Below are 21,616 nucleotides of genomic sequence, written 5' to 3'. Positions count from 1 at the left end.
CATGCTTTTCTTCTAATTTTTTCCCTTTCTTGAAGACCACCACACCTGGCCTGTTCATTATTTTGATCCCACCTCTACTTATTTTGTAACCTCCATCACCACAACACAGAACCCTATCACATTACACTGCCAAAAGCTTTGTTTTGTCATACTGTTTTACTATGAATTTTGGAATTATTCCATAATAATTTTAAAGAATTATGTCTTTCTTTGTTTTTATTTGTATTATCTTTCCTTTAAAGCAATGTAAAGCCTTTGATGGCAGTTATTTCATGTGACTTCTTGACCACTGTATGCTTAAAGTTAGATGGTATCTGGAACTTGATAGAGTTTCCATAAATAGTTCTAATGATGTGAGTGTACACTGGGCACTGAACTGCAAATTGTGATTCATTGACAAATGAATATAAAATGTATTATTCCCTTCACAAAGGAAACTGGATAAACAGGCTTAAGGTGTCTTATTATATTTTCTTTTTCCCCAGATAGAGTAAGAGTAGGTTGGAGCCCTGTTGTATAAAATTAAGGAAGAGTATTGTCAAATTATTTTATGATAATTAAATTGTCCTATTCAACTGACATTCTTATATCATTCACTCCTTTTTGGTTACTTTATGGGAAGGCCTAGTAAAGTGCAAATGAGAGTGATTACCATGATGACTTTCCTGTGTACATTAGAGGAACCAATATTGTTCATTATATATTGAATGGCTTTCAAACATTTTTAGTGGAGCATTTTTCCTAAGCAGAATCTCACCTAGAAGTGCAATACACCATAGGTCAGAGTGACTGGTACTAGGGCTGAATTGTAGTGGGTGGAACCTGTACCCAGCCCACCAGGCACCTCTCCTGTCTCCTGTCCCAGAATCAAATGGAGCAAGGTCTTAATATCATAAAGTTTAATCTCTCCATTTGAGAAACTGTTGCTCAGAGAACTGAAGTGACTTATTTGGTCTTACAATTACTGTACATAATAGAGCTAAGACCTAGGTCCTCCAATTCTAGCACACTGTACTTTCGTATGTGATATCCTAATATTCATGGATGCTAAAAGCTGATTAGAGCTTCTCAGTGGGAGTTCTATAAGGAGAGAAAGTTAGATATTTCTGGGATTGAGGGACCTTCTGCTTCTCTTCTGGAGCTGTGGGAGAATCACCTCATAAGACTTCTCATTTGGAAATCAGCTTACATCTGTTTATAGTGGTAGACATAATAAAATGAGACTTCTTTCTCCAAGTGTTTACTTTACAATTACTTATAGATTACATGTACCAGAGAGAAGGGCTTTTACTCATAGGTGTCTTAACTTCCCATTGGTGAGGAGCAGCATGACTCTGTCTGGTGCAGATATGACCTTTTTATTTGTAAGTGAAATTCCATAATAGAAATAGTTTACTTGGCTGAATTGGTGGATCCATATCAACCACAGTACAGATTATCTTCTCAGCTAACTGGGAGTTATGAGACAAAAATGACACCCAATGTGCTAGCAGGCACTCAATAGATCATTTCCCTAAATGAATGAATTTCAGAGATACATGCTATCTAGCAAATATAGTTTAAGAATATGTTAATTTGATTTCCAACTACATATTGAGGTGGGTGGACATCATTTGTGCCATATGCAATTGTGATATCCCAGGCATCAATGATGCTCACATTGAGATCCTGGAAAATGTCCATCATGACAAGGTTTTGAATGTAGCCATGAAAGTCACTTAGTCTTTCTGCATCATTGTGCATCTCCCTGATGTTTTCTCTCTTGATAATGACTGTGGTGTCTGGGCTTCTCAGAAGCAGTCGCTGAACAGCTTTGTGCACATTGAGGGCCCTTCGGATGAAAACATCAATGGGAAAGGGTCTGAAATGCTGGCCCAGACAAATAGCAACAACAGTGTTTTTCCCTCCTTCAGTTCTGTCAATGACTCGGGCCAGGTACTCAATATCTTTGACTGAATAAGTAGATGATCCAATTAAGGGATAAGCATGTTTTTGCCACTGGATGTTGATATTCCTATCCAAGTCCACAGTTAGTTGGCTTTGCAGTTTTCCATACTCATGCAGATTCACTGACTTGAGTGCTGGAGACAAACAAGCAAACCCAAAATGAGAGGAGAATAAAGTTATGATTGACAAGTCATGGTGAATGGATATAAATAAAGAACTTAATGCTAAGTGAAATAAGCTAGACTCAGACAGTCAAGGATCAAATTTTTTCCTTCATCTGTGAAAGCTAGAAAAAAATAAGTGGGAAAGGAGGGAAGAGGAAATCTCATGAAAATAGCAGAGAGGTCAGTGGAGTAGAGGTAAATGATTGAGTGGAAACTTGGACGGACTGGAAAAGGGAAGAATGGTGGAATGAATCTTACCACACAATCCTATGAACATTTACCACAGTGAATTTCACCTTTATAGATCCAAACCACACTAATTTATAAAACTGTAAATAAATGGAAGAAAGATCAGTAGAATAGAGGAAAGGGAACAGGGGTAGGGAAGAGAGGGAAAGAAGAAGTACTGGCAACTGAACTGGAGCGAATTATATTCCATGCTTGTATAATTATGTTAAAACAAACCCAATGTTATGTATAACTATAATGCACTAAATATGATTGTCAGTCATAAATACAAGAGAAAATATTTGGTGATTAGTTGTAAATAAACTAATCATGTTTGACTTATTATAGGCTTGATTGAAGGGACACTTTTGAAATTTAAATGAATAATTAAAAGTATTATAGATTATGTATGTCCTTTTGCAGAACCGTGCCACTGGATGAATGGTAAGGCACTGAAAAAACTGCAGTGGAGGACAATGTGGTTAGTTTTGTAAGTATTATTTTTGTAAAACTTGTTGGTTCTAGATTAAAATTATTTGAAGACACAGAAAGATACTAATATTATTTATATTAAGAAACAAAAATAAATCTATTTCTTCAAATACTCGCAAACTCCCTGAAGACTAAGTTTATATTCTAAACTTCTGTGCTTCCTTCCATATGCATGGAATTGTACTGAGTACATCATCTATAATAATAATAGTTTTACTATTTGTGAAATCATTTACAGTTTACATTTATTTAAACTGAGGCAATCACTCTTGTCAACATCCCTCATTTATGTGTCTAATTGTCATATCATAGGAAGAAAAACTCAAGAGAGAAAATCCCCTGCTGAAGACTACACAGTGTGTAAAGAGTCAGCCTTTAACTTGAAGTTCCCACCGTATCTTATGAAACTAGCCTACCTGATTTTGACACATCTGGAAATAAACACAGCACAAGTAGAATAAGATGAAGTCCTACCATTTTTCAGCATCTCAATTACATCCTTATCTAAATATTAAGGCCAGTTGATTTATAGCAAAAATTTCAGTGGGAAATGTGTATTAAATGATTACTAATGCTTTGTCACATGTGCTACCTTAGAAGTAAAGAGATATGTTTGAAGACTTAACCTAGTGACTAGAAAACAGACATGCTGGACGATTGGTTGGTGGAAAATGGCAGAATGATTTTCTTCACTCTGCTTCCAACTTACTTCAGTTTTCTCTTCCAAAGCAGACTCTGGCCACAAAGTTCAACTTTAAGCAAAACATACAGGAGATGTTTTCCAACTGCAACATCCAAGATAAGCTAAAGAGGTTAAGTAACTCAGTACTGAAGTACTTTGTAGAACTAAGAGACCCTCCATTGTAGAATGTGATGCTGAAGGTCATCACTAGACCCTTGCTTTTGTAGCTGAACAAACTGAGGTTCCAAGGAGTTTTGTCATTTCTCAGATGTCAGGAGTGAAAACTCCCCCCTTTTATTGGGAATTCTTAAAACTTGAAGTCCAGGTCCTACTGATTTCCCCTTTTATTAAGAGAATCATCTTTCTTGCTAAGTTGGAGATCCTGAGTGGCTTCATGTCTGGAAGACCAGGACGGAGCCATCATGACTGAATAATCCTAGGTAATAGGAACCAGACCCAGGAACATGGATAGGCAGGTAGTGACAGTAGTCTAGGTAAGATTGCTGAGATATGTTAGTGGATTTTGAGGTATTGTTGGTGTACTCTTAGTTTTGTAAATATAGCAACTGGACTAGGATTCTTCCAGCTGTATCTGAACCCAACTCTAACATTAACTACAGATAATGGCAATTTCTGTTGTTTTGGGGGCCCTTCCTATGTGCAAATGTGCCTTGCAATGTGTTGAATTCTTTATATCCATTACCCGATTTCATCTTCAACATAAGCACCATGTTTATTTGATGTATGAGGAAAATGTGGCAGAGAAAATAAATAACAGGCCAAAGATCATTTTTTTCTAACGGACTCAGTCTAGTTCTGTTAGACTCTAAATCCCATGTTTTTAAACACTGTGCCAATGTGATATAAGTTTTACCTTCCTCTTGTATCTGTCATACTATCAGGTGATGATAATAGTGATGATAATTTACATAAAACCTCACTTCCTCAAAGATAATGATCAAAATTCACCATCTGTATTACTTCATTTTATGAGGTGGGTATTTTTTTTTCATTTGTAGGTTACAGATGAGTAAATCAAGGGACAGACAATTTATGTAATTGGTCCAAGTCACTGATGTAGGATCTGAAGTCAGGTTCTGAACCCAGGACATCTGAATCTAGAATCCACACCCATAATCTTCACGCTAACTATAGAAAGTGGACATTTTAATTTCTGAAATCATTTTAGCTCCATTGATAATTTCTATGCTTTCTGGCTAAATACTGTAGTGTGAATTTCTCATGGGCAGGGAGGTGATAAACATTTTTCTTCTTTTTTTGCCCTTCATTTCAGATCAATGTATTCTTGTAAAGGAAAGATATCTATGTCCTATGAAAAATTTTGGTGTATTGTGATGAAGAAATATGATAAAGATGAGCCATTTCCTACATTTCTTATTCTCCTTGAAAGGTAAGGAAAATTTTTGAAGGGAATATGAATAAAGCTTAGACTGAATCATACTGTTGATATTGGATTTGAAGTATTCAATCCATTGGCGGATGGTGGAATCTCCCAATAGGTATATGGATTTTCCTCTCAGGCACTCATTCATTTTGATTGGAGCCAAACTGCAGGAGCCAGGATGCCATATTTTTTTCCAGACATGCCCACTGGGGATTGTGGATGTCATGCGAGGCTTGCATTTCTCTTTTAGTGGAACTGGGTCTTCTGCAAAAATCAGCAAGAAGGGACCTTCTAAAACATCAAATCTAAAACATCCATCAGTATTGCTAAAGAACTCTCTGTCTTTTCTACGTGTCCTCTTAATAGGGGGGTGAAGATGGTGGTCACGGTAGAAAATCCTTACAGAAATATCCTCATATGGAATAACAGTTTTTCAGGAAAAAAAAGACCTAATATAAGTTTCCTAATGTGTATCATGAATGTTCATTATAACAGAACATGTTTTCTCCCAGAAGTCAAAATGACTCTCTGTTAAACTTTAAGTATTTGTCAGTCTTTCTATAAAAGCAATGTCATCCGTTTTTGTAGAGTAATGAAAAATCAAGCATAGTATCATTTAAGTCAATTTTTCCTGAAGTTTTTCTTATTCTGTCACAATGGGTTAAAAGCCACCAAACAATCTATGAATTCATTGAGTTAAATTCAAGATCATAGAAAAAAATAATAAGTTTGGAAACATCCAATCTGTTTGAGTGGTCTGTAGCTAGAGAGAGTCCTAGAGGTCCATGAAGGGCCTGGTATTCACCTCCTAGTTGGTTAATGAAGGGACTGAGGTGGCTATAATAGTGAGGTGACAGGTCTGGGGCACTGATTGTTCATTTATTTGGAGGACTTTAGTATTTTAATGACTGGTATAGGTTTATTCATATATGCAGGGTAAAAAATGCCATTTCTACTACAAGGTACATAATTATATTTCCTTGTGGAGAAGTATATTAACAATTAGCAAACCTTTAATACTACACTGTCCTGCACTGTCAGAGACATAAATGATGTTGCCTTAAATCATTTTAGATAGGGTTTCCTAGGCTGTTTTGAGTTAAATAAATTAAAGAGAAACTAGAAAAAAATAAATGTGGAAATTCTACTTTGTATTTCAAAGTTGTTTGAAACGTGAGATATCAAGAGGAGATAATGATAGTAACCAGACTCCTAGGTAGCAGACTGGAAACCTCTAGATGGTGAGTATTGGACTAGAAGTGATGCAGGAAGTGGTGCTGGTGATGGTGTGGAGAAGGATGGTGTTGGAAAAGGGGCCTGGTAAAGAGTTAGAAGAGAGTTTCACAGTTTGTAGGTTATTGTGTAAGATGGACAGGTGATCTGTTATCTGATGAGTAGATCAATGATGAGAGATATAGTTACTAAAAGAGGCATTTGATATCCTAGGGATTCCAATAATTCACTCACTTAGTACATGATATCTTGGCTCACATTAGCAAGATAAATGATCATTGAGCTGATGAGACTAAAACTGAACAAGTCCAACAGAAAGAGGAAAGCCTTTAAGTATGTCTAGAACTAAGCACCCTCCACAAACACAGGAACACTTACTGTTGCATTTGGAGACACTAATCACATTGAAGTCTTTCATAATCTCCACACCCACATTTGACCTTTAAAAGACAAATATAGAAATGAACCTGCTGGTGGCCTCAAATCAGGAAAGACTCAATAATTAAGATCATCTAGTTATTTTTTAGTGAATACTAATTATGGTTCCATTAACTCAGGGCAGTAAGTAAATTTCCATTTCTTAGCCTATAATTCCATGAGATCCAGTACCCAGAAGGAGAGCAAAGACTTAGCAAGATGCAGAAAAAATATATTAGAGCACCCACACAGATTTCTCATTCTCTTATGGTTTTCATTTTGCCTGAATTTTTCATTTCATTGACAAAGATTAAAAAAGCTTGTGAATTTCTGAAGAATGAGCCCTGTCCCCCAAATTAATTCACAGATCCTCTCCTAAATGGATCTTCATAAATGGTGCCTATGTTGATTTGCTTGTAGGACTTTCCTTTGCACCAACATATAGGAAAAATAAAGTAAATCATTGCCCTGGTATCTCCACCAATATTTTTTTACCTTACAAAGATGGTCCTTTCTTGTTTGCTAAGATAGGAAACTTCCTTGTTCTTGGAATGCATGTGGGTGAGTGCTGCACAGGGAACATGCTGAGGCCTCATGCAGTAGAAGGCTTCTTGGTCTTGAGCATCCAGGTACTGGCATAGTTCAGTGCTCGAGTTTAAAATCAGGGCACAATCAGTATTGACCTGTGTGGACCCACTGATGAACTGGCCTGTGAAGATCACCCTGTCATAGCCTTGGTTCCTTGCCCTCCAGAGAGCCGACACGCCTTCACTGGGGTGGATGAGCAGGAGAGACAGGGAGACCTGGCCCTCCCAGAACAGAGTGAAGCTGACAAGGTAGGTGCCATTGTTGAAGTCTGTCACCTTTCCTGAAGCACCTGCTTTCAGGGCTGGGGAGGACATCCTGGCCCTGAGGAAGTCCCCTCCATATTCCTTCCTGCATCCCAGGTGGTCTCTGGCCTCCAGCAGAATATCCAGCTGGTCCCCCCTGCAGTATGTGTCTCTAGGGTTGAGGATGGTGACTGTGCTATGTGTGGCACTGGTGGTGCTGTTCACATGGGTGAAGGGTCTGGGTGGGATCATTTGGTCTAGTTTCTCCCGGATCTTACTTATTCTCAGCTCAGTCTCTGTTGGTGAAGCTGCTGGATTCAGAGGTGCTCCAGGGCTTGAGGACTCTCTGATCACGTTCCAGTGATGGAGGGAGATAGGCAAATTGAGAGCAGTCTGTATCTGAAATGACAAGAAAGGGAATAGAGAACACCAAAAATGTTCCCTTTTAACATCACTTTTATCTTTTATGGAATAATGAGAGGTACTAAAATTAAATGACACATGTGTGTCATAGTCAATACACTTTTGATACTGTTAGCATTACTATAGTTTCTGTTGGCTCATCAATTTTGGAAGAACCATTTAATCCCAATAAGCCTTAGGATCTTTTTTAAATGGTGGTTGTAAAATCTACCTTGTTGGTCAACTTGGAAGACCAAATGAGAAAATGTTTTTAACTGTAGTGAATGAATGCTTTTGTTTTATTATTTTTATATAAAAACTAAAATTTAGTAAAAAAATATTTAATCCCAGACAAACAAATCTAATATGTTCATCACTATCATATCTCTCTTACAAAAAAATGATAGTGGTAGTGGTTCAAGCTGAATAAAAAAATGCCATTAGTAACATGAAATATGGAAAAGCATAAGGCTAATTTGTAAAAGTATGTACAAATTCAGAATCCTCGAATAGTGTAAAAATGATGAGGAAATCACTTATATCTTCATTATGTAGGTTAAACAGCAAAAGAATTAAAATAATAATGGCTAAAGTAGTTTGTTTAAGGAAACAGAATACCAAAGAATATATTGTGACATCCAACATTTAAAATGTGGGTGGTATATAAGTAGATTTTACTCATGTGATGAAGCTTAAGCTGTTACCAGCTTAAATATGGTCTATCACTATTAGAGTTTTTTGTATGTCTTATGGTAACCACAAAGAATACATTTGTAGCGAGTACATAAAAGATAAAAAGAATTCAAAGCATACCACTAGAAAAAAATCACTAGTCACAAAGGAAGAAAGCGAGCATAGAGGAAAGAATAAACACTCCACAAAACAATAGGAAGACAGCAAATGGAAGTGGTCTTTACGTATCAATAATTACCTATCATAATATAATAAATTCTCCTAAGGAGATAGCATCATTGAACAGATGAAAAAAAATAAAAATGACATAACTCTATGTTGCTGGCAAGAGACTTCACCTGTAAGGACACACACAATTAAAAGTGAAAGAATGGTAAAAGACATTCCTTGCAAGTGAACAGGAAGAGAACAGTATTAGCTATAGTTACATCAGATGAAACAAACTTTAAGTGAAAAATTTTAAAACAAATAATAAAGGTCATTATATAATGATAAAGGAGTCAATTAAGATGATATGTTTGTGTGTGTGTGTGTGTGTGTGTGTGTGTGTGTGTGTGTATATAATCTCCATCCAACATTGAAGCAGATCAATATATAAAACAGATATTGATAGATCTGAGAGAGATAAACTATAATATAATAATAGTAGGGGACACTTTAATACCCATTTTCAGCTATGAATAGATCATCTGGACAGAAAATCTGTAAGGAGACATCATAATTATATTTTAGCTGGCCTGGGGATGTAGCTCAGGGTTGGAGTTCTGGCACTTGCCTAGAATGTGTGAGGCCCTGGGTCCCATATACAGCACTACAAACCCAAAACCAAAACACTGCACTTCAGACAAAATGGAATTAATAAACATATATGAAATATTCCACCCAATGGCAGCAGAATACACACTCCTCTTAGGTGCACTCAGAATATTCTACCTGCTAGATCATGTTAGGTCACATAACAAATCTTAAGATTAAAATTATATCAAGCATCTTTTCCACCACAATGTTATAAAACTAGAAATCAATAACAGAAAGAATTCAGAAAATATACAAATACAAGAAAATTAAATATATGTTTATGAGCAACCGATAGGTCTTGGGGTAAAATTGGGAGTTCATAACCATCTTGAATCTAATGTATGAAATATGATATGTCAAGAGCTTTATAATGTTTTGAACAACCAATAAAAAATAAATAAATAAATAAAAATAAATATAAATAAAATCCAGCTGCCACACTATGAAAAAAAAAGATATTAAAGAAAAAGAGTAAGGGCTGGTCTTAGCTCAGTGGTAGAGCAACTGCTTAGTGTGTACAAGGTCCAAGATTCAATCCCTAGCACCACAAGGGAAAAAATAGAAATTAAAAATATTTTGAGACAAATCACAATGTACCCATACCATAGTATACCAAAACTTAGGGATGCAGAAAAAACAATTCTAATCATGAATTTTATAGAATAAACACATCAAATAACCAACCTAATGTTGAAACTTCAGGAACTAGAAAAAGAAGAACATATTTAGTCAAAGTTATAAGAAGAAGGACACAATGAAGATCAGAGCACAAGAATAAAATAGAGAATATAGAGCCAATAGAAATGATCACTAAAACTAAGTGATTTTTTTTAAAAAAATACAAACTATTAGGTTGACGAGAAAAAAATAAGGGTGAACGTCTAAATTAAAAAAATTCAGAAATGAGAAAGTATACATTACAGCTGATAGCACAGAAATACAAAGATCATAAAAGACCACTATGAACTACTACATGCCATCAAACTGGATAACCTAGAAGAGATGGATAAGTCCCTATACACATAACATTTACCAAGACTGAATCATGAAGAAATAAAAGATACAAATGGACCAATAATGAATACAAAGATTGAATAACTATTAAAAGTCTCACATCAAATAAAAGCCCAGGATGTGAAGACTTCACTGTTAAATTCTAGCAAACATCTAAAGAAGAACTAATATCAATCTGTCTCAAGGTATTCCATAAAATTGGAGAGAATACTTTTAAATTATTTTCATGAGGCCATCCTTACACTGAAATCAAAGACATATAAAGACACCAGAATAAAGAAAATTACACAGAGTAGGCCCCAGTCTATCCTACCAGCTGCAGACACCCACTGGAGCTCAGGCTCCCACACAGGACTGCCTCTTCCAACCAGCTGACCACCAGGGGAGCTAGGGTCTGGCCCAGATGTTCTGCACACACCTACATACATGGGACCCAGGCCTGGGGTAGGTCTGAGTTCATTCCCCCACACCTGGGAGCCCACGCCTAACCCACTTCCATCTTGGGACACTGCAGACATCACCATAACCTTCCCCATGCAGTAGCCCCTGCCTTTTGACAACAGACAGGACCTAGAAGCAGCTGCATCTCAGAGCAGGCATCCCAAAGCCCACCCTTTCAGTTCCATCTCTGTAAGACATTGCATCCATCTTGGGACATTTCCACTATTATCTCGAGTTACCTATTGCTATTGCCACCACCACCTTTTGTTGTAGTAGCATACATTGAGAGCCACTAGCAGGGTCTAAAAGCCCAACATCAAGGTGAGGTACAGACAATCTGCATGGGTACTACAAGAATATAGGGAAGAAAGTATAATACCTCAGATCCACACTGCAAGAAAGGAAGACACACAGACAACATGAAAAAAACAAGGGAGGAAAGCACCCCAAACAAACCAGGAAACTATAATAACAGAACCTATAGACAGCAAAGTTGATGAAATGTCAGAGAAGGAGTTCAGACGGTTTATAATTAAAATGATATGTGAATTAAAGAATGACCTAAATGAGCAAATACAGGCAAAAATTTATCATTCCAACAAAGAGATAAGAGAGCAAATACAGGTAGCAAAAGATTACTTCAAGAAAGAGATAGAGACTCTGAAAAAATGTCAGAAATCCTTGAAATGAAGGAAACAATAAACCAAATAAAAAACTAAATAGAAAGCACAACCAATAGACAAGGTCACTAGGAAGAAAGAACATTAGATAATGAAGACAAGTATACTATCTAGAAAATAAAGTTGATCACACAGTGAAGACAGTAAGAAACCATAAACAGAACATCCAAGAATTATGGGACAGCATCAAAAGACCATATCTAAGAGTTATTGGGATAGAAGAAAGCACAGAGTTTCAAATCAAAGAAATGCATAATCTCTTCAATGAGATAATAGAAAATTTCCCAAGCATGAAGAATGAATTGGAAAACCAAATACAAGAGGCTTACAGGACACAAAATTACAACAGATTCAACACCAAGGCACATTATAATGAAAATGCCTAGCATACAGAATAAGGATAGAATTTAAAAGTTTCAAGAGAGAGGAATCAGATCACATATAGAAGAAAACAAATTTGTATCTAAGCAGATTTTTCAATCCAGACCCTCAAAGCCAGGAGGTAATGGAACAGCATATACCAATCTCTGAAAGGAGATGGAAGCCAACCAAGAATCTTATATCCAGCAAAGCTAAGCTTTGTATTTGATGATGAAATAAAAACCTTCCATGATAAACAAAAGTTAAAAGAATTTACAACTAGAAAGCCTGCACTACAGAACATCCTAGGCAAAATATTCCACAAAGAGGAAATGAAAAACAATGATGAAAATCAGCACAGGGAGGTATTACACTAAAGGAGAAAATAATCAGAGGAGAAACCAAGTTAAATACCAAAAATAAACAAAAATGGATTTACAAATGGGAATACAAATCATGTCTCAATAATAACCCTGAATGTTAATGGCCTAACTCACCAATCAAAAGACACAAGCTAGCAGATGGAATTCCCCCCCCACACAAAGGCCCAACAATATGCTGCCTCCAAACAATGGAGCATCTATGTTCATTGAACAAACTCTTCTCAAGTTCAAGAATCAAATGTACCAAAAACACAAAAATTTTGGGTGACTTTAACACACCTCTTTCACCACCGAATATATATTCCTAACAAAATCTGAAGAAACTGACTTCTGACATATATAGAATATTTCATCCTTCAATGGGAGAATACACTTTCTTCTCAGGAGCACATGGATCCTTCTCTAAAATGGACCATATATAATGCCACAAAGCAACTCTTAGCAAATATAAAGAAGTAGAGACACTACCCTGTATTCTAAAAGATCATAGTGGAAAGAGATTAGAAATCAATGATAAAATAAGAAGTAAAAGCTACTCCAACACCTGGGGACTAAATACTATGCTACTGAATGAACAATGGTTTCCAGAAGACATCAAGGAGGAGATTAAAAAAAATTTTAGAGGTGAATGAAAAAACAGATACAGCATATTGAGATCCCTGAGACACTATGAAAGCAGTTCTAAGAGAAATGAACTCAATGAAATTGGAACAAAAGAAACAATTGAAAAAATTGACAGAACAAAAAGTTGGTTTTTGAGAAAATAAATAAAATTGACAGACCTTTAGCCATGCTAACGAAGAAAAAGTCAACAAATTAGTCACTTAACATTACATCTCAAAGTCCTAGAGAAAGAAGAACAAATCAACACCAAAAGCAGTAGAAGACAGGAAATAATTAAAATCAGAGCTAAACTCAATGAAACTGGAACAAAAGAAACAATTGAAAAAATTGACAGAACAAAAAGTTGGTTTTTGAGAAAATAAATAAAATTGACAGACCCTTAGCCATGCTAATGAAGAGAAGGAGAGGGAAAACTCAAATCACTAACATACATGATTAAAATTGAAATATCACAACAGACAGTACAGAAATACAGAAGATAATTAGAAATTATTTTGAAAACTTGTGCTCCAATAAAATAGAAACTATCAAAGGCATCCACAAATTTCTAGAATCATATAATTTGCCCAAATTGAATCAGGATGATATACACAATTTAAACAGACCAATTTTAAACAATGAAATAGAAGATGCCATCAGAAGGCTACCAACCAAAAAAACAAATGCCAGGACTAGATGGATATACAGCTGAGTTCTACAAGACAGTTCAAGAAGAATTAGTATCAATACTGTTTAATTTATTTCAGGAAATAGAAAAAGAGGGAGCATTTCCAAATTCATTCTATGAGGCCAATATCACCCTGATTCCAAAACCAGGCAAAGACAGATCAAAAAAAGAAAACTTCAGACCAACATCTCTAATGAACATAGATGCAAAAATTCTCAATAAAATTCTGGTAAATCGAATACAAAAGCATATCAAAAAGACAGTGCACCACGATCAAGTAGCTTTCATCTCAGGGATGCAAGATTGGTTCAACACATGGAAATCAAAAATGTAATTCATCACATCAATAGACTTAAAGATAAGAGCCATATGATTATCTCAATAGATCCAGAATAAACATTTGGCAAAATACAGCACCCCATTATGTTCAAAACACTACAAAAAAATAGGAAAAATAGGAACATACTCAACATTGTAAAATATATCTATGCTAAGCCACAGCCCACATAATTTTAAATGGAGGGAAAATTAAAACCATTTCCTCTAAAAACTTGAACAAGGCAGGGTGCCCTCTTTCACCACTTCTATTTATCATAGTTTTGAAACACTGGCCAGAGCAATTAGACAGATGAAAGAAACTAAAGGGATATGGATAGGTAAAGAAGAACTGAAATTAGCACTATATGCTGACAATGATTCTATAACTAGAAAATCCAAAAAATTCCACCAGAAAACTTCGAGAACTAGTAAGTGAATTCAGCAAGGGAACAGAATACAAAATCAACACCCACAATTTTAAGGCATTTTTGTACATCAGTGATAACTTCTCTGAAATGTGATTGAGGAAAACTACCCCATTTACAATAGCATCAAAAAAAAAAAACTTGGGAATCAATGAAAGAGGTGAAAGATCTCTACAATGAAAGCTACAGAATGCAAAAGAAAGAAATTGAAGAAGATCTTAGAAGATGGAAAGATTTACCTTGTTCTTGGATAGGCAGAATTAATATTATCAAAATGACCATACTACCAAAAGCACTGAACAGATTTAATGCAATTCCAATCAAAATCCCAATGGCATTCCTATAGAAAGAAAAAGCAGTCATGAAATTCATCTCAAAAAACAAGAGACCCAGAATAGCTAAAGCAATTCCTAGCAAGAAGAATGAAGCATCTTTATACCAGATCTTAAACTATACTACAGAGCAATAGTAACAAAACCAGCATGGATTTGCACCAAAATCGACCTGTAGACTAACAGTACTGAATAGAGGACATAGAGACTAACCCACATAATTACAGTTATCTTACATTTGACAAAGGCACCCAAAATATACATTGGAAAAAAGATAGCCTTCTTAACAAATGATGCTGGGAAAAATGGAAATCCATATTCAACAAAATGAAATTAAACCCCTATCTCTCACCATGCACAAAACCCAAAGTGGATCAAGAACCTAGGAATTAAACCAGAGATACTGTGTCAGAAGAAAAAATAGACCCAAATATCCATCATATCAGATTAGTCCCCAACTTCCTTAATAAAACTCCTATAGTGCAAGAATTAAAACCATAAATTAAGAAATGGGATGGATTCAAACTGAAAAGTTTCTTCTCAGCAAAAGAAACAATTAGTGAGGTGAATAGAGAGCCTACATCTTGGGAGCAAATTTTGACTACTTGCCCATCAGATAGAGCACTAATTTCTAGGATATAGAAAGAACTCAAAAAGCTAAACATACACACACACACACACACACACACACACACACACACACACACACAAATCCAATCAGTAAATGGGCCAAGGAACTGAATAGACACTTCTCAGAAGAGGATATACAATCAAAAAATATATGAAAAAATGTTCAAAATCTCTAGCAATTAGAGAAATGCAAATCAAAACTACTCTTAAGATTTCATCTCCAGTCAGAATGGCAGCTATTAAGAATACAAACAACAATAAGTGTTGGCAATGATGTGGGGAAAAAGGTACACTCATACATTGCTGGTGGGACTACAAATTGGTGCTGCCTATATGGAAAGCAGTATGGAGAATCCTTGGAAAACTTGGGATAGATCCACTATTTGACCCAGATATCTTACTGCTTCGTCTATACCCAAAAAACTTAAAAGCAGCATCCTACAGAGACATACCCATGTCAAAGTTTATAGCAGCACAATTCACAATAGCTAAACTGTGGAACTAACCTAGATGCCCTTCAGTAGACGAATGGATAAAGAAAATATGGTATATATACACAATGGAATAGTATTCAGCATTAAAAGAGAATAAAATCATGGCATTTACAGGTAAATGGATGGAGTTAGAGAAGATAATGCTAAGTGAAATTATCCAATCCCAAAAAACCAAATGCTGAATGATTTCTCTGATTGAATGATGCTGAATCATAATATTCTTTGGAGGGCCAGATGGGATGATTAAATGACCTGTAGACAAGGCAAAGGAGAAAAGGAGAGGGAGGGGAAGGGAAGGGACATAGGGGAAGGAAAGACATTTGATGGTCATCATTACCCTATGTACATGTTTGAATACATGAAAGATGTGACTCTACATTGTGTACAACCAGAGATATGAAAATTGTGCTCTGTATGTGTAATATGAATTCTAATGCATTCTGTTGTCATATGTAACAAATTAAAATTTTTTAAAAAATTAAATATGCCAAAATATCAGTTAAAAATAAAAAGAAAATTACTGGATAATATTCCTAATGAATATAAATGCAAATATCCTTAACCTAAAATAGCAAACTGAATTCACCAGCACTTTTAAAATATCACTCACTAGGATCTAATGGGATCATTTCCAGGGATTCAAGAATAATTCAACAGGCAAATCTATAAATGTGATTAACACAATGAAGGGCAAAAACCACATGACCATCTCCATAGAGGCAGAAAAATCATTTAACATCTTTGTGTGTGTTGGGGATTGAACCTAGGGGTGCTACCACTGAGCTGCATTCATATTTCTTTTTTATTTTTAGATTGTGTCTTCCTATGTGGCTGAGGCTTGCCTCCAACTTGTAATCCTTCTTCATCCATCTCCTGCATTTCTAGGATTTAACATCTTCTCAAGACAAATCTCTCAATGAGTTAGGAATAGAAGCAATGTACCCCAACAAAATAAAGGCTATATATGACAAGTCCAGAGCTAACACACTCTATACTGAATAGTTGAAAGTTTTTCCTCTAACATCAGGGAACACATTTACCACTTCTGATCAACATGGTACTGGAAGTTGTAGTCAGAGCATTAGGCAAGAGAGAGAAATACAAGGCATCCAAGTTAGAAGGGAGAAAATTACGTCATCCCTGTTTGCAATGACATAATCTTTTAAATAGAAAATCCTAAAAATTCTGCCAAAAGAACTGTTAATAAACAAGTTTAGTAGGTTACAGGATACAAAATCATCACACAGAAATCAGTAATGTTTCTATGAATTTTCTAAAAAAATCAATAAAAGATCTCATTTACAGTAGCCCTCCCAAAAAAAGGTAAGATAAAAATATTATAAATAAATTTAACCAAGGATGTGAAAGATCTGTACACTGATAGTTACTAAACATTGATGAAGAAATTGATGAAGGTACAAAAAATGAAAAGGTACTCCATGTTCATGGATTGGAAGAATTAATACTATTTAAAGAAAGCCGCAGATTCAATGCAATTCCTACCAAATTCAAATGACATTTTTTTCTAGAAATAGAAAAATTAATCCTAAAATTTACATGGACTCACAAGACCCTGAATAACCAAAGCTAGAGGTCACAGTATTTGATTTCAGAATATACTACAGAGGTCTACTAATCAAAACCACATGGTACTGTTGTAAAACAAATTCATCGACCAACAGAACATAGCAGAGAGCCCATAAATAAATAAATGTATTTCTAGTCCTTTGATTTTTCAAAAAGGTATCAAGAATATACAATAGGGAAAAAACAGTTTCTTTAAAAATAGCTTTGGGACAAGTGGATATCCACATGCAGAATAATGTAATTATACCCTTACATCACACTTTATGCAGAAATCAACCCAAAATGAATTAAAAAGTTAAATGTAACACCTGAAACTGAAAAACTACTAAAAGAAAACATAGAAGAAAAGCTCCTATGGAGAATGATTTGTAGATATGAGTGCAAAATATGTTGGTCACAAGTCTTCACTTAGGAGAAATAAGTTCAAGAATAAGTTCAAATATATTGTCTAACTTAGTGACAACAAATAACAAAGCATTTGCATTCTTAAAAATTGCTGAGGCTGGAGATGTAGCTCAGGTATAGAGTGCTTGTCTACCATGTGTGAGGCCCTGGGTTTGTTCCCAGGCACCACCAATGCCCCCTTCCCCCCCAAAAAATGCCCCAACAAAACAAAACACAAGAAAAAAATTGCTTAGAGAGTAGATTTAAAATATCATCACCACCACCAAATAATACTAATAATAATATTAATAAATAATGATGTGATCCTAATGTTAATTAGCTTGATTTAGTTATTCCTCAATGTATCCATATTTCAAATAATGCACAATACATATAATTTTCATTTGTCAAGTAAATATACATTTTAAAATAAGAAAGAAAATGTTTAACATGCATGGGGATTTTATGTAAAATATCATTATTTTTATTTCATCTTTTGTATTTTGCTTGAACATTCTGTTATCTTTAGTTAGTGTTTTTTTTCCAGATTTTTTTCTAACACAGGAGATACTGAAAAACATTTATAGAATGTTTATTTTCTAATTATAAATAAAACCAATATATTATTATGTATTAAGAGAATGTGAAAAGTGTATAAGAAATAAAAACAGTCCATAATCATGCCAACCATTGATAACTGCTGTTAAAATTTTGGTGAATTTATCTTATTCCTTGTATACAACTTTGCCTGATATCAAATAACTATTCATCATTAAATTTTGAGTTTTAAGCAATGACATCAAAATCTCTCAACCTTATGTCAAAGTCCTTTATTATTCCAGCCTATAGATATAGCTTAATATTTTACTCATTCTTGTCTTTTTGGATATTTATTGCTTTCAGTTTTTTATCATTTATTTAATTATATAAAGAATGACTGTTCTTGCAAGTCATTCTTTGCAATTCAAGAAATTTACCAAGAATAATCTCAGAAATACAATAACTAGTAAAATGTGGTGAACATTGTTAAAAGATTTGATACATACTGTGAAATTGTTAAAAATAAAATTGTTCCATTTTTACATCCAGACCAGAAGTGCATGAGAATTCTATTCTTACTGTATGCTCACCACAGTAGGTAGCTCCATTTTTAGAGACATTTGCCTTTGATAAAATCTTAGCTTAGCTATGCAGTTTTGGTCAAGTTGTTAACCTCTCTTGAATCAGTTTTATCATTGAGTATCAGGCCATACAAAATAAACACCTTATGTAGTTACTGTGAGGATGGATGGAATAACATGTTAAGCGTTAGGAAAGATATTGGCACATGCTAAGTATTCATTATTACAGTCTCTTATTTGATAACTAAAGATTTTTTTTGTTAAGAATATCTTGACATGTCAAATAATAAAATAGTAGGATGAATAATTAGTATTAATCATTTATGAGGATTTCTAATAAATGCAGAGTAGTTTATACTGTAGACACTAATAATAAACCCCCCAAAATATGTATTTTAAAAATCAACTCTCTAAAAAGAGTGGAGAATGAGCATAAGCAGACAGGAATGGGAGGGCAGTTGATACCTGAAAGAATGGGCAGCATTGTAAGTGCTGACTGAAGTTCTTTAGGCTGTAGGAAACTCAGAACCTCAGCTCCAGAAGCAAGAAATATATAGATAAATACAAAAGAATGTTTTTATTTCTTTAAAGTACCCATATTTATTTAGTAAATTAAAAACCCAAAATATAGCAGGAAAAGGAAAACAGAGGGACCAAAAAAAAGCAGAAGGACCAAACAGAAACTAAATAGCAAAGTGATCAATCTAAATCCAATATACCAATAATTCCATTGGTATAGGTGGACTGCCTGCCTCACTAAAAGGCAGAAACAAAAAAAGCAAGAGCCAACCATTTCCTCTCTACAAGGAATACCACTGAGGTGTAGGATACCTATAGGTTGAAAGTAATATGTCATATTTCATACAGACAGTGATTGACCATATAAGCATACAAAAACCCAATATTATTAGTTTTGGGGACAAAGAGTATCACTAGAAATGAAGATGACTATTTCATCCCGATAGAAGAATCATTTTATCAGAAACCATAGCAACCATACATATGTATATACTTGTACACACATATGTATATACTTTAATTTGTCAAGTATATACTTATGTATATACTTGACAAATTAAAGGGGAAAATGGAAAATCCACAATCAAATTAGAAATTTAATAATCATCTCAGTAGTTGCTAAATGAACTATATGTTAAATTGGGCAAGGACCCAGAGGATCTAAATAATATTTTCATAGTAATGTATTTGAACCATCACACCACATAATCAGATATTTATATATTATTAAAACTTTAAATAAAAATAAGTGATTTTTAGAATGACAGAATTCTTTTTTTATTTAATTGATTTTATTTTTTAAAATACACAACAGCAGAATGCATTACAAGTTTTATTACACATATAGAGCACAATTTTTCATATCTTTATATAAAGGATGTTCATGCCAATTCATGTCTTTATACATGTACTTTGGGGGTTTTTTGGCATTACAATTCTTATTACACATATATACCACAATTTTTCATATCTCTGTTTGTACATAAAGTAGGTTGACACACAGTAGTTTGTGTTCATACATGTACTTTGGATAATGATGTTCATGAATTTTGACTATCCTTGCTAATTCCCTGCCTCCTACTTTTCCCTCCTGCCCTCTTCCTTATCTAGAATTCATCTATTCCTCCCATACTCCCCCTTCCTACCCCATTATGAGTCAGCCTCCTTATATCAGAGAAAACATTTGGCATTTGGTTTTGGGGGGATTGGCTAACTTCACTTAGCATTATCTTCTCCAACACCATCCATTTACCTGCAAAAGCCATGATTTTATCCTCTTTTATTGCTGAGGAAAATTCCATTGTGTATATATGCCACATTTTTTGTACTCATAATTTTTGGTAGAAATAAAACAAGCAAAATCTGATTTAAGATGAAGGATTAAGCATATATTGAGGTCTCAATCTTTTGCCATAAAAATCCTATAAAACACAGAAAAGAACTTCACAAATCTGTTTCTGGGAAACAGAAATGCCTTAATTTAACCAGAACTAGTGGGAAATCTCCAGAAAAATTAGAGATTAAACCAAGATGAGATTAAGTCAAGAAAGGAAATCATAGCTCCAAGCACAGGTAAGTGTTCTGGAAAAGATGGAAGCCATAATACAAATATACTTTCCATCCTCACAGAGATGCTAGTGGCATTAATGAATCAAGTAGAGATCCTGGAAAGTTAAAATTTTATTGTTCAATATGCAAAAGTCAATTGTGCTCCTCTATACCATCAAATAAGCAATTAGAAACTCTCATTTTAAAAAGAACAGCATATACAAACAAAGTATTATAGCAACATGTAATTATAAAGTATCTAGGAATAAATCTAATGGAAAATGTGCAAGACCTGTAGGCACAAACTGTAAGATTTACTGAAAGACTTGAAGAAGATGTAAATAAATAGATATCCAATGTTGCTCAACAGAAAAATATAAATGTCAGTTTTTCCAACTGGACTTATGTAAGTTGAGGTCATGCTTATAGAACTTAACCAGGATTTTTCTTCAGATTTGATAAGTTGATTCCAAAATGTGCAAAGAAGAGTGAAGAGCTACGATGGGGCCAAATCTTCTGAAGTGAAACAAACAGTGGTAATGTGACCCGCAAGCTTTCAAGACTAATTTTCAAGCTCTGTCAGTAGTAACAATGTAGTGTTGGCACAGGGAAGACAAAGTGGTCAATGGAACAGAACAAGAGCCCCAAAAGGGACCTCCACTTGGTTGACCTTTTGAGATACAAGGTGGCATGCCCTAGAAAGAAAGGACTACATTAAATAAAAGGAGGTAGCTATCTATATGGGAATAAAAGAATAACAGAAAGAAACAAAAACAAAATAAAGCACATGCATTGGAA

At 34.7% G+C, this 21,616-nt stretch overlaps 1 protein-coding gene across 2 annotated transcripts; it reads right to left on the bottom strand.

Moving 5' to 3' along the window:
- Nucleotides 1–1,545: 1,545 nt before the first annotated feature.
- On the bottom strand, nt 1,546–14,274 carry LOC143391153 (NXPE family member 4-like). Of its 2 annotated transcripts, XM_077108680.1 has the most exons (5): nt 14,248–14,274; nt 7,064–7,791; nt 6,530–6,591; nt 4,976–5,182; nt 1,546–2,081 (listed from the first exon to the last, which is right to left on the bottom strand). In XM_077108680.1, the coding sequence occupies exons 1-5, from the start codon at nt 14,272–14,274 to the stop codon at nt 1,546–1,548; spliced, it is 1,560 nt and encodes a 519-aa protein (XP_076964795.1). The 2 variants fall into 2 exon arrangements, with proteins under 2 accessions (XP_076964795.1, XP_076699859.2); XM_076843744.2 differs by lacking the exon at nt 14,248–14,274 and having other exon boundaries at nt 4,976–5,173; nt 6,524–6,591; nt 7,064–7,716.
- Nucleotides 14,275–21,616: the final 7,342 nt, after the last annotated feature.

The sequence above is a fragment of the Callospermophilus lateralis genome, chromosome 2 (assembly GCF_048772815.1).
Source record: "Callospermophilus lateralis isolate mCalLat2 chromosome 2, mCalLat2.hap1, whole genome shotgun sequence".
Lineage (NCBI taxonomy): Eukaryota > Metazoa > Chordata > Mammalia > Rodentia > Sciuridae > Callospermophilus > Callospermophilus lateralis.
Note: the sequence above shows the minus strand (reverse complement) of the source record. Positions and strands in the feature narration are given on the sequence as shown.